The following is a 22,847-nucleotide window of genomic DNA, read 5'->3' on the forward strand; positions in this document are numbered from 1 at the left end:
TTCCTTAAATGATAATTATAAATCTCCCAAATTTGGAAAATTCATTGAAAAACTGAAAATTCGAAACTAAAATAAATTTTCAGAAAGAATCCTGAAGCAAACCAAGGTTTTAGGCTGCTTGAGCTAGGGGCTTGGTGAGCATAGAAATGCACTCACCCTTTTTACTCCATAGAATAAAACATATATTTTATTGAGATTATAAATCATGATCTAAATCTTTCAGACTTTTTTCAATGTAAATGGTCACATATTCACCCATAATATCACATGAAATCAAAAATGAATTACGTGTATTGAAACAATTTATCCGTCTAGTTTACAGAAACAATAAATTTATGGCATTTCCGACATGAATTCATTCAAATATTCCATTTTTTCTGATCATAGAATTTGTATCATAATCGTATCAACCATTTTATTTCAGCTTCATCAAAATTCAAATATATTTTTAGCTTGACATTTTGTTTTTAACATTTCCACATGGGTACTCTTGAGGAAAGAAGCTTTTCCATGAATTTTACCAATGTGAAATCCATCATTATATCAAGCACAGGTGAAGTGAAACGGTGAAGTCTCAGGAGTAAGCTGTTCCGATCGAGACACAGAACAGGCCTACGCATTTCATCAATATTTTCAACTTTAAAGCAAATATTTCGCATGGGAAGTGTTGCAGTATGAAATTGACATGTTATAGGAGCATTTTACTGAAAAATATAGGAGAACTGCTCCATTATTCATCTCAGCCCATATATTCATCTCATACAATATGAAAACACAATTGAAAACAGGAAAAAACCCATATTTTCTTCTTGAACCAATCTGCTAATCCATGGAATAGATATAAAAGTTTTAGTAAATTACTCCAGAAGAAATTATGTGCGTACGACGTAAAATATTTTACGCGTTAGACACGTAAACAACCTTGAAAAAGTTGTTTCTGTTTGCGAAACAGAAAAGAGGTCTTGTTGTTACTGTCTCCCGGTTTTCGGCAGATTTCCCAGTCTATGTGGACGGCCCCTTATTAGTGAACTATGTATATAACCCTTCATTACGCACAATTCAATGAAGAAAACATACGAATTTAAAATGTGTTTGAAAAAAGTGTACGTAAAATCGAGGTAAAATGTGCGTAAAATCGAAGTACGTAAAATCGAGGGTGCGTATAATCGAGGGTGTGTATAATCGAGGTATAACTGTACTGGTAAATATTTGAAAGAGCCTTTCGTTAAATAATTGAGCAATCTTGCAATTGAAGAATCTTTACATTTTTTCATCTCTTTCATGATACTATTTTGCATGAAAAGTTTTCGCTTCTACGATTTCAGTAGCCTGAAATCTTGGAAAAAGGTGCACTTACGCGAAATTTCCACTTTTTTATCAGTCAGATATACACTGGTGGAAAGATTTTTGCCATTGTTAATAGCAGGGATGTTATCTGCTCAATTCAAGTGCACAAAGAGCCAACTTTCCGTTTTTCACATTGAGAAGAACGCCTGCAGCCGTTGAGAAACTCACCAGCACAAAGAGGAATGACGCGAACGAAAAAAGAGAAATGATAGTGTACAATTTCACTCTTTGTTTCTCTTTGTACTGAGAAATTGGTTACGTTACTTGCCGCAAGCGCTTAGAGCATGAAACAAAAATACAAGTGTACTCTCATCTCTATAATCCTTCATAGTAATGTGGTAATTACCATTGTCAAAGGCAATGTGTTTAAGACCGGGAATTACTGTATCTAAAATTAAATAATAATATTATTAAAAAAACAGCATAGGTAACTGTCTTTGCCTATTAAGAGATTTTTTTTTTTTTGAAATGTTTGTTGGTTTTGTGATGAGAACGTATCAGAGTGATGCCATATTTGCATCTGTGTTTTAAAGCTCAAAAAATCTTATCACCTTGATAAAATTTCGAGAAGCTTGTTTAACATATATCATGATTCTTTCATGCACACGCTCACGCGGAGCATATAAATATAATAAACAGGCTTCGAAATGGTCAGGGTAGAAAGTATTTTCTCTGCGATAATCGTTTTCTTTTTCGTCTGACGGTGGCAAGGCTCGCTGTCTAAATACATTCATGAACGAACATGTCAAACGAGTACTTGCCACCACGATGTTTTTTCCTCGAACGTATTTTGACATTTACGAGCAAAAGCCTACTGTGACGCACGCTAAGGAAGCGAAATCAAATGAAAGTGTTGACAGTTTACAAGCCTGATGATTAAATAAGCCTTGCAACATTTGGATTCTTTTTTTTACTGTATCAAGAAGATTAATTTGCGATCAGGAAAACTAAAAAAAAACTGTATAAATATGTATTATTTCCAGAAAATCTGTAATCTGTATATGCAGATATCTGTATGGAAAATACGTAAAAAATCCGTATCAATACAGATAAAACTGCACATGTGGTCACTGGTTGGACTAAGTACACCAGCGCGAGTGGAAGAACGTGAGATTATTTTTCCATTCGAAAAATACTATATCAATGACCAGCACATCGCACAAACCAAAGCGAGCTTCACAATAATCCTCAAAGAGCAACTTTGTGTAGAGGAACAATTTACTTTCTCTTTGTGTAGGTTTCTCAATCACCTGTGCACTCAGCGCAAGAAAGAAGTCAAAGCAACAAAGAGAAGAGCACACGACTTGAAAACAGAGCAGCGAGTCAGAATTTCACTTTTCTTTTTTTTTCCTCTGAGGAGAAACCATCCCTGATTAATAGGGATGAGTCGGTGCATGAGGCTATCACAATTCACTTCTTCAGTACAAAGAATAGCTTTTGAAAGTAGCTACGAACACAACTGTATGGCTCAGCACGTTGAAAATATTTATACTGCGTGAGTTTTTTCATTATATTGTTACTACCAGCGTATGTGTTAGGGAAATGAGCCAGCCGGCTTGAAAATATGTTCATCAAACTATCAAATCATAAACGTCATGTACATTGTATTTTTCCAACGGTACTTTGAACAGTTGTAAGCTGCTAGTACTTGGGGGCCAAGATAACATTAGATGAGAAATGGATGATTAAAACTTATCTTCTTAATCATTGAGCTCATCTTTTTAACTCCAAATGGCCAATTATTTCAACAAATTTGAGTTGGATCATTCAATGTGACATGACACTTCTAATATCAGAACAAAAATTTTCAAAACTGATGGAAAAAACGGATATTGCTTTACATCTAATTGTTGAAAGATTGTTTTAGTTTCCTTCGAAAAAAAAAAAAAACAAACGAACAAATCTCTTTTTAATAGATAACCGTATTTTTCCACCAACAATAATGAATTCTTCGGAAAGTACCCGGTTATGAGTCAACACGTCTAGGCAATTGCTATGAAATTCCTACTAAGAAAATAATAGTTTGGTGTTAGAATTTCATAATGTGCAATACACAGCAGATTAAGCTCATCTATAGCGACGTTTATGTGCGATAGAAGTTCACATATTAGTTTTTGAGAATCTTGTTTTTCTATCCTCCACTACACTTGCATGAGTAATCAAAAAACTTATCAGCGTAAAATGGTGAAACTTTCCCTGAAGTTTACGTTTCGAAAGTGGCGAATGAATCCAGTGTTTCTTACTCACTAGAAGACGGCGAAGCACTAGCTTGGTGGAGAACCCTTCCCGGATTGGATGCTATTTGAAGAGTTTTCTGTGCTGGCCAAAGTGTGGAGGTTAGTTTAATTTGGGTATAAAATTATTATAGTTGTTACAACGAACAAAGGAGCTTTCCATTGTGTTTTAGTTCGAAGAAAAGTTCATATCTAGAAAATAAAAAAACTACTTTTCTTCGGAGGGCTAACCGGTAAAGTACTTTCAAAAATTTATCCGCCTCAAGAATTCTGATTCAGAGTTCCATTGTGATGAAATTAGAGATTGAATTTATATTGGCAAGTTTACCAAAATTAAATTCCTAATCGGTCAATTTCAAACTGTTGGTTCTGACCTGCAGAAACGCCTGTACAGTTTAGATCTAGTTTGCATTGAATCTTTATTCAACAGTATAATATTTCTGCATTTAAATCGACCAAAATCTCAACAAATAGCTTCATCCAATCTGTCCCCCCGAAATGGAAGCTGAAAAACTCATCGAAAGACGATCAAATCCAATCTGTCATTCCACCCTCCCTGGCACTTTGCTGGCATGAAGTGTTCAGTTATTCGTCCCCGAAAGAAGAAAACAACATTCCAACACAGTATATTTCGTCCTGCCTTTGCCACTTCATTTGACCTACCCGTAAACAACTCCTAAGAGGAACCCGCCCGTATGCTAATGCCGGTAACAGCTGCCAAACTTGGCTGACGAAATCTTTCTCGCTATGCATGCAGGGGGATAGTCGGGATCTCTTCCACACACAGAAAAAAAATGTCTTTACATTAACGGTACATACGCCCAATCCCTGGCAACAGCGATGACGGTTCAATTGGTCCTCTCCAAGCACTACTCTGTGGTACGAACGATGTGCCACACTGCGGTGATGACAGCCAGCGACGGTTTTGTTCCGTTCAGCCCAATTCAGCCCTCACATAGAATGGGTTTTTCGCTTTTCCGAAATTTACCTCCAATCAAATCAGAAAAGATGAGTGAATCCTGATCGGCTGAATTGGTGCTTAATAATTCAAAAGAAGCGAATGGATTTTGTATGTTTTTCAGCAGGACTGTGCCCCGTTTGGTTTTAGATGGCCACGTCTCGATGGCTCTATCAACGATGATGATGATGATGTTGATGATGATAACGATGATGGTGATGGTGAGGCATGTATGAATGTCCGTCTATTCGGTATCTATGTTATACTGCACGTTATGCTGGATCGCTATCGTGTGACTCTTACTACGATAGCGGTGATAGTTTCAATAGTAGCATAAAGTTGATGGCCTCTCTTCAAAGAGACAGTTGTGGATGGGTTTTCGAATTGCAATGATTAGATGAAGCGAAATTAAACGTTCGGATTTGTTATCAAGAACATTGGAATTTCTGAAGCACATGAAAAGGTTGAATGTGTCCTAGTCATAACGCAACTCTTCTCAAGCGTATGATCATACTTTTTCGATGTTCTGGTTATCATTGAATAAATTGTCTACGACTTGATTAAAATCAGTATTCACTTTCGTATATTATTAATAAATAAATATTCAACGACTTGATTAAAATCAGGTGCAAATGAGATCCATCCGGCAAAAAGAAACAAACCACTAGCAACACTTTGGCCTAAATACACACCTCCCTCCCTTCCATCCCGGAAGCTTTCGTTCACAAGCTTGATTTTTTGTTCAACAACCGAACTAATTCGGTTTACATTGCCGCATTAAACTTTCAAGCGGCAGAGTCCAATTAGAACAATCCTAACTCAGTTTCGGTAAACATCCCGCCCGGTTTTCTGTGTACCTTTTGCGCATAGCCTACAGAGAAAAGGGTTTGCGAGTAAATTATGTTTATTTTATTGTTTAATTCCACCCATAATTCCCGCCGCGGTTGCCGACTTCACAAAGCACAAACCGAAACAGCATAGTGTGTAATTCCCGGGTGAAATCTTGATTCAATTTGCTTATTCGGTAGAGCGAACCACTCGGTAAGCTGTGTTTTGTTCGAATGGGAACCCCTTTTTGCAGACGCGCGGACCGTCGTCGTATCAACAGTCCCAAGGACACACTCATGTGTGAATGCTTAAAATTACCGCTCCCGCTGGGGCGAACCCGGTGCGCCTGGCTGACATTGCACACTGCTCCCACCCGGCATAAATACTAGCCCGCTTTGAAATGGAAAAGGTCCACTAAATTGCTGCCACTTGGAGCGACCTGCGCTGGGGGTGGTAGAAATCAGAACGCACGTCCAATGGCTAATATGGCAATTTCACGTGCCGTCGAGTGCGCCCCTGATTCAAGCTGGCTAGGCAACGAGCAGCGATTCCGGTGAAAATTGGGTGCAAAACTAACGACAAATGAGAAGAATAAAATTTTCACGGGTTTCTTACACTGCAAGTGCCCGTAAAAAGTATAAAACCAAGCGCACAAAAAAAAGACACAGACCACCAACTTTTTTTAGACGGGGAAAACCCACCTGGGATCCGTCACGGGTTTAACGCCGTTGCATTTGCTTTTGCACTTATATCGGATTTACGTTTCGTGTGGTCTGTTTTAGGATGCTCAAGACCAAGAGTTTTTTCTCGCTGGCTTTTGTGTTGAATTATTTACTTTCGTATTAGAAAGGAAGACAGAAGGAGTGAAGTAATCGTGACATTGATAAATTTCAGAGGTGCTATGTTTTCTAGGTAGTATACAAAAATTACAAACTTTTAAAATTTTATAGATTATAGGGATATGTTGTTCAATTCTCACTTTTCTGATTCTGTTTAATTTATTTCGGTCAATGCTCGATGAACTTTCAACGGTGATAAATAATATGAATAGCGTTTCAAAATTTTATAATTACAATGGTCAACACAGGCTTTATCCTATACCTCAAATTGTAATAACATTAAAGATTAAAGCTCTTTAACCATTCCTGTGAAGTTTGGAGCCCCAAGCCAGCTCAGAAGTGCATCAAAACGTCGCAGAGTAAATGCTCACAGGGTTCGACGTGAATTTGCGGAAAATTTCATGTAGGTCTCTAAAGACTTTATGGATTTTCGAGCTGGATGAGGGCACCAAAACTCACAGATTTATGTATTTTTTGTTTGGCGACATTTTGACGCACTTTTGAAATGGTTGGGGCCACAAAAACCCATTAGAATAGTGTAAAGCCTATCATCTTTCATGTATTTCCATGTTGAGCTCTGGTGCTAACTTTTTTGGCTTTGGGATTTTCGTTTTGTTGAAATTCTGTAATTTTGATTTATATCTACTTTAAATAGATTGAAAAATAATCATTTAGTTTCATTTCAGTTTCCATGTTAAGGATTTAAGTTTTAAATTTGGCGTTTCAAACTGTTAGTTTTCTTATTTCTGTGTTTTTTCATTTCTGTTTTTTCCAGCTCTCAGTTTTCAATTTCAAGTTTTCAGATTTCTCTCTTAAGGTTTTTTGCTTTTAGATTCCCGTTTTCCATCTCCGTTTGCTGTTTTGTTTTTTGTTTTCTGTTTTGTGTTTTCTTTTTTTTATTATCTGTTTTCTGTTTCTGTTTTCTGTTTTCTATTTCTATTTTCTATTTTCTATTTTCTATTTTCTATTTTCTATTTTCTATTTTCTATTTTCTATTTTCTTTTTTCTATTTTCTATTTTCTATTTTCTATTTTCTATTTTCTATTTTCTATTTTCTATTTTCTATTTTCTATTTTCTATTTTCTATTTTCTATTTTCTATTTTCTATTTTCTATTTTCTATTTTCTATTTTCTATTTTCTATTTTCTATTTTCTATTTTCTATTTTCTATTTTCTATTTTCTATTTTCTATTTTCTATTTTCTATTTTCTATTTTCTATTTTCTATTTTCTATTTTCTATTTTCTATTTTCTATTTTCTATTTTCTATTTTCTATTTTCTATTTTCTATTTTCTATTTTCTATTTTCTATTTTTTATTTTCTATTTTCTATTTTCTATTTTCTATTTTCTATTTTCTATTTTCTATTTTCTATTTTCTATTTCCTATTTTCTATTTTCTATTTTCTATTTTCTATTTTCTATTTTCCATTTTCTATTTTCTATTTTCTGTTTTCTATTTTCTATTTTTTATTTTCTATTTTCTATTTTCTATTTTCTATTTTCTATTTTCTATTTTCTATTTTCTGTCTTCTATTTTCTATTTTCTATTTTCTATTTTCTATTTTCTATTTTCTATTTTCTATTTTCTATTTTCTATTTTCTATTTTCTATTTTCTATTTTCTATTTTCTATTTTCTATTTTCTATTTTCTATTTTCTTTTTTCTATTTTCTATTTTCTATTTCCTATTTTCTATTTTCTATTTTCTATTTTCTATTTTCTATTTTCTATTTTCTATTTTCTATTTTCTATTTTATGTTCTATTTACTATTTACTATTTTCTATTTTCTATTTTCTATTTTCTATTTTCTATTTTCTATTTTCTATTTTCTATTTTCTATTTTCAATTTTCTATTTTCTATTTTTCATTTTCTATTTTCTATTTTCTATTTTCTATTTTCTATTTTCTATTTTCTATTTTCTATTTTCTATTTTCTATTTTCTATTTTCTATTTTCTATTTTCTATTTTCTATTTTCTATTTTCTATTTTCTCTTTTCAATTTTCAATTTTCAATTTTCAATTTTCAATTTTCAATTTTCTATTTTCTATTTTCTATTTTCTATTTTCTATTTTCTATTTTCTATTTTCTATTTTCTATTTTCTATTTTCTATTTTCTATTTTCTATTTTCTATTTTCTATTTTCTATTTTCTATTTTCTATTTTCTATTTTCTATTTTCTATTTTCTATTTTCTATTTTCTATTTTCTATTTTCTATTTTCTATTTTCTATTTTCTATTTTCTATTTTCTATTTTCTATTTTCTATTTTCTATTTTCTATTTTCTATTTTCTATTTTCTATTTTCTATTTTCTATTTTCTATTTTCTATTTTCTATTTTCTATTTTCTATTTTCTATTTTCTATTTTCTATTTTCTATTTTCTATTTTCTATTTTCTATTTTCTATTTTCTATTTTCTATTTTCTATTTTCTATTTTCTATTTTCTATTTTCTATTTTCTATTTTCTATTTTCTATTTTCTATTTTCTATTTTCTATTTTCTATTTTCTATTTTCTATTTTCTATTTTCTATTTTCTATTTTCTATTTTCTATTTTCTATTTTCTATTTTCTATTTTCTATTTTCTATTTTCTATTTTCTATTTTCTATTTTCTATTTTCTATTATCTATTTTCTATTTTCTATTTTCTATTTTCTATTTTCTATTTTCTATTTTCTATTTTCTATTTTCTATTTTCTATTTTCTATTTTCTATTTTCTATTTTCTATTTTCTATTTTCTATTTTCTATTTTCTATTTTCTATTTTCTATTTTCTATTTTCTATTTTCTATTTTCTATTTTCTATTTTCTATTTTCTATTTTCTATTTTCTATTTTCTATTTTCTATTTTCTATTTTCTATTTTCTATTTTCTATTTTCTATTTTCTATTTTCTATTTTCTATTTTCTATTTTCTATTTTCCATTTTCTATTTTCTATTTTCTATTTTCTATTTTCTATTTTCTATTTTCTATTTTCTATTTTCTATTTTCTATTTTCTATTTTCTATTTCCTATTTCCTATTTTCTATTTTCTATTTTCTATTTTCTATTTTCTATTTTCTATTTTCTATTTTTTTATTTCCTATTTTCTATTTTCTATTTTCTGTATTCTATTTTCTATTTTCTATTTTTTATTTTCTGTTTTCTGTTTCCTTTTTTCTATTTTCTATTTTCTATTTTCCATTTTCTAATTTCTATTTTCTATTTTCTATTTTCTATTTTCTATTTTCTATTTTCTATTTTCTATTTTCTATTTTCTATTTACTATTTACTATTTTCTATTTTCTATTTTCTATTTTCTATTTTCTATTTTCTATTTTCTATTTTATATTTTCTATTTTCTATTTTCTATTTTCTATTTTCTATTTTCTATTTACTATTTACTATTTTCTATTTTCTATTTTCTATTTTCTATTTTCTATTTTCTATTTTCTATTTTCTATTTTCTAGTTTCTATTTTCTATTTTCTATTTTCTATTTTCTATTTTCTATTTTCTATTTTCTATTTTCTATTTTCTATTTTCTATTTTCTATTTTCTATTTTCTATTTTCTATTTTCTATTTTCTATTTTCTATTTTCTATTTTCTATTTTCTATTTTCTATTTTCTATTTTCTATTTTCTATTTTCTATTTTCTATTTTCTATTTTCTATTTTCTATTTTCTATTTTCTGTTTTCTATTTTCTATTTTCTAATTTCTATTTTCTATTTTCTATTTTCTATTTTCTATTTTCTATTTCCTATTTTCTTTTTTCTATTTTATATTTCCAATTTTTTATTTTCTTTTATCAGTTTAATTTGTTTTACGTCTTTAATTGAGCAACCTCCGCTTCCGTTGTCAATTTCAAGAGCCAGCGGATTCATTGTTTCAAAATCAGTGCTTCCGTTGGCTTTGTTCGAAATCAAGAGAAGCCTGACAACACTTCAAGTCAATCAAAGCGAAACTGAATAGCACGTCTACCAGTCTGTTAACAAAAATTTTCAACAGTTTTGGTAGGAAAAATTTATATTAATTTCCTGATTCATTGTTGAAATTTCTTCACAATGATGGTGACACGTGCTTCCTCCTTCACGTCTCAGCCCGTGTAGTCTTTCTGTAGAGAATTGCATTTTGCCGGTGTTCAAGGACGAGAGGATCGTAAGTACACTCAATCAAACTTGCGCAAAGTGGAGGTAAAAATAAATAAAAAAAGGAAAAGTGCTGCTACGGAATTCAAATCACCTTCTACTGTTACCGTTTTACTTCGTTTCAAGCTGCCGAGTAGTGGTAAGGAAGAACTAGGAGTCTGACATCAGTTAATTTTTTTTCCGCTAGTTTCACCAAACTTCGAAGTATAAGTTTTCCTGCTCTCTCCGGGAAGGTATCAATCCTTAGCGCTCCAATTTGTAACGTACTTCAGCAACTTAACGAACACGAGCCTTGCTTCCTGGTGAACATTATTTAACAATTAGCTTCCAAGTGCGCTTAAGTAGTACACAAATGAAACCTTCACTCCAGTTGAAGTTTTGCACTGGACCAGCAAATGAAGCATGAAATTGGGTCTCTTTAATGAGTTTGCAGAAATTATCGGCTTATTCAAACCTTTTTTTTGATAGCGTTTTTTTCTGTCCATGATATAGGTACAGTTTAGGCGTATACAATAAAAAATACGAATTATCGTTTCGTTTCAGAACTTTCCCGACATTAGCAATCGCACAGCGGCGCTTCTTTCGATGCCAAAAGGCCGTTATCAACACCTGAAACGGTTGCAGCCGCTGCTGGTGAATCAAAGCGAAGATTGCCTGACGCTTAACATTTACGTCCCCGGAAGTGGTAAGCATAGTTTGTTATTATCGAATGTTTATTCAGTTGTCATGGAACGACAAAGAATAGCGAAACTTCTCCTGAATTTCCTAAAATTTAATTAGCGATATAAAGCGCATCAAAAACACTGTTAATAAATCACAAGATTTTTGCCCCATAAATCGTCAGCTTCGAAAAATGAACACTGCCACCGTCGCTTTAAACCCCATCCCTTTCATCCTCCGGATCACGGTAATATCTGTGAAAAATTCAGCTGCATGCCATGTCGTTTACAGGGGAACGTGCAAATGCCAGGATTAGCACGGCTGCTGTGGCTGTGTGGTTAAGGGTTGGAGCTAACAAACAGGGCTGACCAAGCGCTCGATGCACTGGTCTGGTCGTTCGCACGCAGGCGAGATATGAATCCCTAAATTTACCGGGCCATTAACCTACCAAACTAATGACTGGCGGTTTTCGGAAAGGTTGCTCCTGCCCCGGCAAAAGAATACGCAGGCAAAGCTATAAATTATTACGACTGCACGGAACGAAATTTACGCAGAAAAATTCTGGAAAACCATTTTTTTAAAAGGATTTTAATGAATGATAAAAGGAATTTAATAAGTGATAAATTATAAAAAATTAATTTGATGAGGAATTTAAAACAAATCAATTTAATGAAATTGATGATTATGGTATATGGGTAAATTAACCTATAAACAGAGCCGGATTTAAGGGGCCCCCACATTTTCAGGGCCCCCACAAAACGAGAAAAGTACTTTTTCTTCACATAACATTTATTTGACACGGCACAAATACAATTTAATGTTTAACGGCGCCAATTATATCTGATGACTTAAAAACTAAAGCAAATTTTTTATCCTCGCTGCCGACTACGAGCTGAAATTAAGTCTAACTTAAAACTAGCATGGGATTTCCAATCAGTGTTTTGTTGTTCAATGGTCGTCTGATAATCGTCGAATGGCATGTATGGATTCGTTCTGCTGAGCCACGATGTCGTGAGTTGGGACAGAGGCTCGTAGTCCTTGGGTCCTGGTTCTGTTGTGCGGGGTCTGGTTGCTGGTTTTGTGCTTAAGGTTCAAACGTGTTCTTGTCGTTTTGTTGGGTGTAGACGGAGGGGAACGGGACTAGACTGGGGCGTGGATGGATTTCAGGAAAACGTATATAAGGGACATGTAGGATAGGTCACGGCTCGCCAAGACATCACGAACAGGAACAGCCGGCTGTCTACCCTCGGCCTGCAGGGAAGCTATTAATTTAGACCTGGCGTCACGGTGTACAGGGCATGACCAAACCACATGCTCTATGTCGTGATAACCTTCACCACAGGCACAGATACCACTTTCCCCGAGCCCAACACGACGGAGGAGCGCGTCAAATCTATAGTGATTGGACATAAGCCGGGACATCACGCAAATGAAATCCCGACCTACATCCAACCCCTTGAACCACGGGTTCGTCGATACTTTGGGGATTATGGAATGTAACCACCTTCCCAATTCCCCTCTGGTCCAAGCATTTTGCCAACTGATGATCGTATTCTGACGTACAAGTGCGAAAAATTCATTAAAGGCAATTGGTCTTTCATAAATATCACCGTTTGTTGCGCCCACCTTAGCCAAAGAGTCCGCTTTCTCATTACCCGGTATCGAGCAGTGAGAAGGGACCCACGCTAAGGTAATCTGAGTAGATTTTTCGGATAAAGCACTCAGATGTTCCCGTATTTTCCCCAGGAAATACGGAGAGTACTTAACATCTTTCATCGATCGGAGAGCCTCAATGGAACTGAGACTGTCCGTAAAGATGAAATAATGGTCCGTGGGCATTTTTTCGATAATCCCTAGGGTGTACTGAATTGCAGCTAATTCTGCGACGTAAACAGAAGCAGGATTATCGAGCTTATGGGAGACGGTTAAATTGTTATTGAAGATACCGAAGCCAGTGGACCCATCAAGAAGTGATCCGTCAGTGTAGTACATATTGTCGCAGTTGATGTTTCGATATTTATTGGAAAAAATTTTAGGGATCTGCTGCACGCGTAAATGATCCGGGATTCCACGAGTTTCTTCTATCATGGATGTATCGAAAAACACAGTAGAATCAGAAGTATTTGATAAGTCGACACGATTTGGAATATTCGAAGAAGGGTTAATATTTTGGGACATGTGATTGAAATACAATGTCATAAAACGGGTTTGAGAATTAATTTCGATTAACCTTTCAAAATTTTCAATCACGGGACGGTTCAAGACCTCACATTTGATTAGAATACGAGAAGACAGGCTCCAGAAGCGGTTTTTCAATGGTAGTACTCCAGCTAAAACCTCCAAACTCATCGTATGGGTCGACTGCATGCAACCTAAGGCGATACGCAAACAACGATATTGTATTCGCTCCAGTTTGATCAAATGTGTGTTTGCTGCGGAGCGGAAGCAGAAACACCCGTATTCAATAACAGACAATATCGTTGTTTGGTAAAGCCTTATAAGGTCTCCTGGATGGGCTCCCCACCATTGTCCGGTTATTGTACGAAGAAAATTCACTCTTTGTTGACATTTTTTCATCAGATACCTCACGTGACAACCCCAGGTGCCTTTAGAGTCGAACCAGACACCAAGATATTTGTGTACCAAAACCTGAGAAATCGTTTTACCCATTAATTGTGTTTGAAGCTGAGCAGGTTCATGCTTCCTAGAAAAAACTACTATCTCAGTCTTCTCCGGAGAGAATTCGATACCTAGCTGTAAAGCCCAAGCAGACAAATTGTCCAAGGTATCTTGCAATGGTCCTTGCAAATCGGCAGCTTTGGCTCCTGTAACAGAGATTACACTGTCGTCTGCAAGTTGTCTTATCGTGCATGAATTTGCCAGACATTCGTCGATGTCATTTACATAAAAGTTGTAAAGAAGGGGGCTTAAACATGAGCCCTGGGGAAGACCCATGTAGCTAATGCGAAAAGTTGCCAAATCGCCATGCGTAAAATGCATGTGCTTTTCGGACAACAAGTTGTGCAAAAAATTGTTCAAAATTGGAGAAAATCCTTGTCGGTGAAGTTTACCCGAAAGAATGTCAATAGAAACGGAATCAAAAGCCCCCTTAATGTCCAAGAACGCAGACGCCATTTGTTCTTTACGAGCATACGCCAGCTGAATATCTGTTGAAAGCAACGCAAGACAATCATTCGTCCCTTTGGCACGGCGGAAGCCAAATTGAGTTTCTGATAGTAGACCATTTGATTCGACCCAGTGGTCTAAACGACGGAGTATCATTTTTTCCATCAATTTCCGGATACAGGATAGCATTGCAATCGGCCTATAAGAGTTGTGATTAGAAGCTGGTTTCCCTGGTTTTTGGATGGCGATCACCTTCACTTGCCTCCAATCCTGCGGTACAATGTTTTGCTCCAGGAACTTATTGAACAAGTTCAACAAGCGCCTCTTGGCATTGCCGGGTAGATTCTTCAACAAGTTGAATTTGATTCTATCTAATCCAGGCGCGTTATTGTTACAGGACAGGAGGGCAACTGAAAGTTCTGCCATCGTAAAAGGTGATTCTATCGCGTCGTGGCCCGGAGACGCATCGCGAACAATATTTTGCTCAGGAACAGAGTCCGGACATACTTTCCTGGCAAAATCAAATATCCACCTACTTGAAGACTCCTCGCTTTCGTTGACCGTTACGCGATTCCGCATTCTTCGGGCTGTGTTCCAAAGAGTGCTCATCGATGTCTCCCTCGACGTCTCGTTCACGAACCGACGCCAATATCCACGTTTCTTTGCTTTAGCCAAGCTTTTAAGCTTGGTATCAAGCTCCGAATACCGTAAATAGTCGCCAGGTATACCTCCCGTCTGGTAGGCCTTAAACGCGTCGGATCTTTGCGTGTAGACATCGGAGCACTCTTGGTCCCACCACGGAGTGGGAGGCCGTTCTTTGATCGTTACGCCGGGATATTTCTTCGTTTGGGCTTGCAACGCGGCGTCGAGAATCAAGCCCGCGAGGAGGTTGTATTCTTCAAGTGGTGAATGATGTTGAATCGACTCGACCGCTTTTGAAATCATTTCCTCGTATAACTTCCAATCGACATTTCGTGTGAGGTCATACGGAATGTCAATTGGTCGCATGCGAGTTGACCCGTTAGTAATTGAAATAAGAATAGGCAGATGGTCGCTACCGTGAGGATCGAGGATTACCTTCCATGTGCAATCCAACCGTAGCGACGTCGAACATAAGGATAGATCCAAAGCGCTTGGGCGCGCTGGAGGTTTCGGGATACGTGTCATTTCACCGTTGTTTAAAATAGTCATGTCGAAGTCATCGCAAAGGTTATAGATTAAAGAGGAGCGGTTATCATTGTATGGGGAACCCCAAGCCACGCCATGAGAGTTGAAGTCTCCCAAAATCAAACGTGGCGAGGGAAGAAGTTCTATTAAATCAAAGAGCAGCCGTTGCCCAACCTGTGCTCTGGGGGGAATATATATTGAGGCAATACAAAGCTCTTTACCTTGTATTGTCATTTGACATGCGACAACTTCGATGCCTGGAATCGAGGGGAGGTTAATACGATAGAAAGAATAGCACTTTTTAATCCCTAAAAGTACTCCTCCATATGGGGTGTCTCGATCAAGGCGAATAATATTAAAATCATGGAAGTTGAGATCAATATTTGAAGTAAGCCAAGTTTCACAAAGGGAAAATGCATCGCATTTGTTTTTATTTATCAAAACTTTAAACGAATCAATTTTTGGTAAAATACTTCTACAATTCCACTGTAAGACAGAGATAGAATCCTTCATATACGCAGTTGAATTAGGCATCGAAGGATACAATCGCTGCAAGGAGAGGCCATTGGGCAGTCAACTGCTTCAAAAATGATCTAACTGTTGGGAGGAATGCTGTAAGAAAAATTTTAATTGGATCGGGTACATTGAAAGTTTCAAAAATCCAGTCCACAATGTCAGAAAATTTCACTAATCCAGAGTTTGTTTCATCAACTGGGAGTGTAAAAGGAGCAACTGGGGTTTTAGATGTTCCTGGCAGTGCTGGGAACTCCTTCTGGGACTTTAAATTTGCCAGCCCAGGAGGAGTTTGCTTCGGTTTTTCCGCAGCACTGTTTGGTTTGTTTGTAACCTTCCTTTCACTTTGAGAAATCTTAGGACCTTTTCTGGGAAGTTTAGGAGAGGAAACACTTTTCCTCTTTCTAGACTCCCCAGGATTGGCGTAAGACGCTCCCGCTGGTGAATCGTCAGAATCGGTTTCCTCAGAGGGCAACAGATCGAAGGGGTTCGAAGTAACGGGAGAAGTGGTAACGGTCTTCTTCAGCATGTCAGCGTAGGAACGCTTTGAACGCTCTTTGAGAGACCGTTTTATTTTATCCCTGCGCTGCATGTACACCGCACATGTCGAGAGCTCATGCAGATTTTCTCCGCAGTGAATACACTTTTCAGCGTTAACACTGCAAGAATCTTCCGCATGAGACTCCCCACACTTGCCACAACGTGCCTTATTGCAGCAGTAGGCGGCTGTATGGCCTAACTGCTTGCAATTCAGGCAGTTCATGACGCGGGGCACGTAGAGCCTCACAGGGAGACGAACCCGGTGGATCGAGACGTGGCTTGGTAGTGCAGACCCGGCGAACGTAACTCGAAACGAGTCTGACGGAGTGTATACTGTTTTGCCACCGATGATCGATGCTGACCGCAATTGCTTGCAGTCGAGCACCTTTACTTCGGGACACGTTTTGTTCTTAAAGCACCCTTTGGCACTTTGCAGTATACACTCGACGGACAGACTCGAATCGGTTATGACACCGTCGATCTCCACGTCTCGTGCGGGTATGTAAACGCGATACTCGCGTGTGAAGAGCTCAGAGCAAGCTATATCGTTGGCCTCTTTCAGGTTACCGACCACGACACGGAGCTTGTTAGGCCGGACCTTGGAAATTTCGGTCACGCCCTTGTACTCCTTCGTCAGGTCTTTAGAAATCTGCAAGAGGTTCAACTTTTTCGATTTCGGTCCTGCCTTTGGCCGAAAATAAACAGTATAGCTGCCCTGGGCTCCGTCTGGGTAAAGCCTGGGGCGAGGGGGGACTGAAGAATGAACAGGGGAGGGGGTAACAGAAGGGTCAGGGTCAGAGGGGTTCGGGGATGGTGGCGCGGGAGGCGAGGGATCTACATCCATCACGCTATGTTTAGCGCACTAGCGCTGACAAGAACACGTACCTTTTTATTTCTCCCTTCCAGTAAGGTTGGTTGTCCGATCGTTCGAAGTAGCAGCCGTTACAGCCAGCAGCACCAATACAGCAGCACCAAACAGCCACCAGCAGCGAGCCAGGTGTGAGATCACTCCACACAGCGATACGACTCGCTGACACTGATGGCTTCTTCTTTTTCCTCGTTTGTGTCTCGTCCACTGCTGTAGCACAATCCAGCCAGCAGCCAAATCGGCTTACGCACCAGCTGGCAGTCACGATGCGAAACAGTTGCACAAAGGAACGACCTTGAACCCGGATTTATTTCACTCGACCAGGCAAACAATGCCAACACTTGTTCACACGTCTTTTGTTTTATACTCTATCGGACCGATCACCAAACACGTCCAGTACTGATGCGTGTTCGGCACAGAATGGAGAAAAGTACTTTTCTCTATCAAAAATGAGATTCGATCGAAAATTTGAACAGACCATTTCAATTTGAAACTTTTCTTCAGTGTTATTTTTTCGCGAGCGCCAATATCACAACTACATCCATAAGATCCTTCGATTCTCTTGGAATGACACACATTAACACACCATTTGAATCGAACCAGCGCGCATGGGAAATCAAGCAGGAAAGAAAATACATAATCCACAAGTTTTTTTAATGCATTGCTGTTGATTCCGAAAATAAGTTTACTTGTCCGAATCAGGGATACCAGATTTGCGTTGTAAAATGCAGATTTTCAGAGTCCGTATGCAGATTTTATCGACCTGCAGATGTGTGCCGTTTTTTCCTAGTTTCTGTAGATTATTGCCAGAATGAAATTTTTTCTTGATATCTGAAAAAAAAAACCTACCGCAATTTGAAAAAAAAATGCTATCCGCAGGCAAAAATTTGCACACAATTTGAGTAAGACTGCGCAAATATAAGGCTACATTTGCGCAGTCTTACTCAAATTGTGTGCAAATTTTTGCCAGCGGATAGCATTTTTTTTTCAAATTGCGGTAGATTTTTTTTCAGATATCAAGAAAAAATTTCATTCTGTGCCGAACACGCATCAGTATCGGACGTGTGATCGGTGGTCGCTCCGATAGAATATAAAACAAAAGACGTGTGAACAAGTGTTGGCATTGTTTGCCTGGTCGAGTGAAATAAATCCGGGTTCAAGGTCGCGCCTTTGTGCAACTGTTTCGCATCGTTACTACCAGCTGGTGCGTAAGCCGATTTGGCTGCTGGCTGAATTGTGCTACAGCAGTGAACAAGACACAAAAGAGGAAAAAGAAGAAGCCATCAGTTGACAGTGAGTTGTATCGCTGTGTGGAGTGATCTCACACCTGGCTCGCTGCTGGTGGCTGTTTGGTGCTGCTGTATTGGTGCTGCTGGCTGTAACGGCTGCTACTTCGAACGATCGGACAACCAACCTTACTGGAAGGGAGAAATAAAAAGGTACGTGTTCTTGTCAGCGCTAGTGCGCTAAACATAGCGTGATGGATGTAGATCCCTCGCCTCCCGCGCCACCATCCCCGAACCCCTCTGACCCTGACCCTTCTGTAACCCCCTCCCCTGTTCATTCTTCAGTCCCCCCTCGCCCCAGGCTTTACCCAGACGGAGCCCAGGGCAGCTATACTGTCTATTTTCGGCCAAAGGCGGGACCGAAATCGAAACAGTTGAACCTCTTTTTTTTTTATTCTCGCTTATTTTCCGTCGGTCTAGTTCCGCCACTGTTGTGGCCAATCACCGACGCCCAGGGAGGCGACTCCACACCCAGGACCCTAACTCACGACCCGTTTATTAACGGACCGGCGCCAACGGCTTTACTTCCTCATGCGATGGAAGGCGTGATCCCAGAGTTTTTTCACCTCAGAAAATCTCCCGGTGTCGGCTAGGATTGAATCTAGACCAGTTGGGTTGGTTGTGAGTGCATCACGCCATCTCACAACCATCGACACCTATGTCGGCGGTGGGATTCGAACCCAGGCGTCGAGCGTGGTTGGCGGAGACGTTACCAACCACACTAGGCCCCCGCTTGGTTGAACCTCTTGCAGATTTCTAAAGACCTGACGAAGGAGTACAAGGGCGTGACCGAAATTTCCAAGGTCCGGCCTAACAAGCTCCGTGTCGTGGTCAGTAACCTGAAAGAGGCCAACGATATAGCTTGCTCTGAGCTCTTCACACGCGAGTATCGCGTTTACATACCCGCACGAGACGTGGAGATCGACGATGTCATAACCGATTCGAGTCTGTCCGTCGAGTGTATACTGAAAAGTGCCAAAGGGTGCTTTAAGAACAAAACCTGTTCCGATGTAAAGGTGCTCGACTGCAAGCAATTGCGGTCAGCATCGATCATCGGTGGCAAAACAGTATACACCCCGTCAGACTCGTTTCGAGTTACGTTTGCCGGGTCAGCGCTACCAAGCCACGTCTCGATCCACCGGGTTCGTCTCCCTGTGCGATTATATGTGCCTCGCGTCATGAACTGCCTGAATTGTGCGCAGTTAGGCCACACCGCCGCCTACTGCTGCAATAAGGCACTTTGGGGCAAGTGTGGGGAGAATCATGCGGATGATTCCTGCAGTAAAAATGCTGAAAAATGTATTCACTGTGGGGAGAGTCAGCATGAGCTCTCGACATGTGCGGTGTACATGCAGCGCAGGGTTAAAATAAAGAGGTCTCTCAAAGAGCGTTCGAAGCGTTCTTACGCTGAGATGCTGAGGAAGACCGTTACCACTTCTCCCATTACATCAAACCCTTATGATCTGTTGTCCTCTGATGAAACCGATTCTGACGATTCACCAGCGGGAACATCTTACGCCAATCCTGGGGAGTCTAGAAAGAGGAAAAATATTTCCTCTCCTAAACTTCCCAGAAAAGGTCCTAAGATTTCTCAAAGTGAAATGAAAGTTACAAGCAAACCAAACAGTGCTGCGGAAAAACCGAAGCAAACTCCTCCTGGGCTTGCAAATTTAAAGTCCCAGAAGGAGTTCCCAGCACTGCCAGGAACATCTAAAACCCCAGTTGTTCCTTTTGCACATCCAGTTGATGAAACAAACTCTGGATTAGTGAAATTTTCTGACATTGTGGACTGGATTTTTGAAACTTTCAATGTACCCGATCCAATTAAAATTTTTCTTACAGCATTGCTCCCAACAGTTAGATCATTTTTGAAGCAGTTGACTGCCCAATGGCCCCTCCTTGCAGCGATTGTATCCTTCGATGCCTAATTCAACTGCGTATATGAAGGATTCTATCTCTGTCTTACAGTGGAATTGTAGAAGTATTTTACCAAAAATTGATTCGTTTAAAGTTTTGATGAATAAAAACAAATGCGATGCATTGTCCCTTTGTAAAACTTGGCTTACTTCAAATATTGATCTCAACTTCCATGATTTTAATATTATTCGCCTTGATCGAGACACCCCAGAAGGAGGAGTACTTCTAGGGATTAAAAAGTGCTATTCTTTCTATCGTATTAACCTCCCCTCGATTCCAGGCATCGAAGTTGTTGCATGTCAAATGACAATACAAGGTAAAGAGCTTTGTATTGCCTCAATATATATTCCTCCCAGAGCACAGGTTGGGCAACGGTTGCTCTTTGATTTAATAGAACTTCTTCCCTCGCCACGTTTGATTTTGGGAGACTTCAACTCTCATGGTGTGGCTTGGGGTTCCCCCTACAATGATAACCGCTCCTCTTTAATCTATAACCTTTGCGATGACTTTGACATGACTATTTTAAACAACGGTTTAATGACACATATCCCGAAACCTCCAGCGCGCCCAAGCGCTTTGGATCTATCCTTATGTTCGACGTCGCTACGGTTGGATTGCACATGGAAGGTAATCCTCGATCCTCACGGTAGCGACCATTTGCCTATTCTTATTTCAATTTATAACGGGTCAACTCGCATGCGACCAATTGACATTCCGTATGACCTCACACGGAATGTCGATTGGAAGTTATACGAGGAAATGATTTCAAAAGCGGTCGATTCGATTCAACATCATCCACCACTTGAAGAAAACAACCTCCTCGCGGGCTTGATTCTCGACGCCGCGTTGCAAGCCCAAACGAAGAAATATCCCGGCGTAACGATTAAAGAACGGCCTCCCACTCCGTGGTGGGACCAAGAGTGCTCCGATGTCTACACGCAAAGATCCGACGCGTTTTTGGCCTACCAGAAGGGAGGTATACCTGGCGACTATTTACGGTATTCGGAGCTTGATACCAAGCTTAAAAGCTTGGCTAAAGCAAAGAATCGCGGATATTGGCGTCGGTTCGTGAACGAAACGTCGAAGGAGACATCGATGAGCACTCTTTGGAACACAGCCCGAAGAATGCGAAATCGTATAACGGTCAACGAAAGCGAGGAGTCTTAAAGCCGGTGGATATTTGATTTTGCCAGGAAAGTATGTCCGGACTCTGTTCCTGCGCAAAACTTTGTTCGCGATACGTCTCCGGGCCACGACGCGATAGAATCACCTTTAACGATGGCAGAATTTTCAGTTGCCCTCCTGTCCTGTAACAATAACGCACCTGGGTTAGATAGAATCAAATTCAACTTGTTGAAGAATCTACCCGGCAATGCCAAGAGGCGCTTGTTGAACTTGTTCAATAAGTTCCTGGAGCAAAACATTGTACCACAGGATTGGAGGCAAGTGAAGGTGATCGCCATCCAAAAACCAGGGAAACCAGCTTCTGATCACAACTCTTATAGGCCGATTGCAATGCTATCCTGTATCCGGAAATTGATGGAAAAATGATACTCCGTCGTTTAGACCACTGGGTCGAATCAAATGGTCTACTATCAGAAACTCAATTTGGCTTCCGCCGTGCCAAAGGGACGAATGATTGTCTTGCGCTGCTTTCAACAGATATTCAGCTGGCGTATGCTCGCAAAGAACAAATGGCGTCTGCGTTCTTGGACATTAAGGGGGCTTTTGATTCCGTTTCTATTGACATTCTTTCGGGCAAACTTCACCGACAAGGATTTTCTCCAATTTTTTCCAATTTTTTGCACAATTTGTTGTCCGAAAAGCACATGCATTTTACGCACGGCGATTTGGCAACTTTTCGCATGAACCTGCTCAGCTTCAAACACAATTAATGGGTAAAACGATTTCTCAGGTTTTGGTACACAAATATCTTGGTATCTGGTTCGACTCTAAAGGCACCTGGGGTTGTCACGTGAGGTATCTGATGAAAAAATGTCAACAAAGAGTGAATTTTCTTCGTACAATAACCGGACAATGGTGGGGAGCCAATCCAGGAGACCTTATAAGGCTTTACCAAACAACGATATTGTCTGTCGTTGAGTACGGGTGTTTCTGCTTCCGCTCCGCAGCAAACACACATCTGATCAAACTGGAGCGAATACAATATCGTTGTTTGCGTATTGCCTTAGGTTGCATGCAGTCGACCCATACGATGAGTTTGGAGGTCTTAGCTGGAGTACCACCATTGAAAAACCGCTTCTGGAGCCTGTCTTCTCGTATTCTTATCAAATGTGAGGTCTTGAACCGTCCCGTGATTGAAAATTTTGAAAGGTTAATCGAACTTAATTCTCAAACCCGTTTTATGACATTGTATTTCAATCACATGTCCCAAAATATTAACCCTTCTTCGAATATTCCAAATCATGTCGAC

At 38.7% G+C, this 22,847-nt stretch overlaps 1 protein-coding gene across 2 annotated transcripts in view; it reads left to right on the forward strand.

The window, feature by feature from the left end:
• LOC129723412 (neuroligin-4, X-linked-like) overlaps positions 1-22,847 on the forward strand; it is a 591,759-nt gene that overhangs the window by 337,001 nt on the left and 231,911 nt on the right. For both annotated transcript variants that reach the window (XM_055677612.1, XM_055677613.1), the window contains one exon: positions 10,880-11,021. In XM_055677612.1, coding sequence (XP_055533587.1) covers positions 10,880-11,021 — 142 coding nt within the window. The remainder of the gene's footprint in view (positions 1-10,879; positions 11,022-22,847) is intronic.

The sequence above is a fragment of the Wyeomyia smithii genome, chromosome 2 (assembly GCF_029784165.1).
Source record: "Wyeomyia smithii strain HCP4-BCI-WySm-NY-G18 chromosome 2, ASM2978416v1, whole genome shotgun sequence".
NCBI lineage: Eukaryota > Metazoa > Arthropoda > Insecta > Diptera > Culicidae > Wyeomyia > Wyeomyia smithii.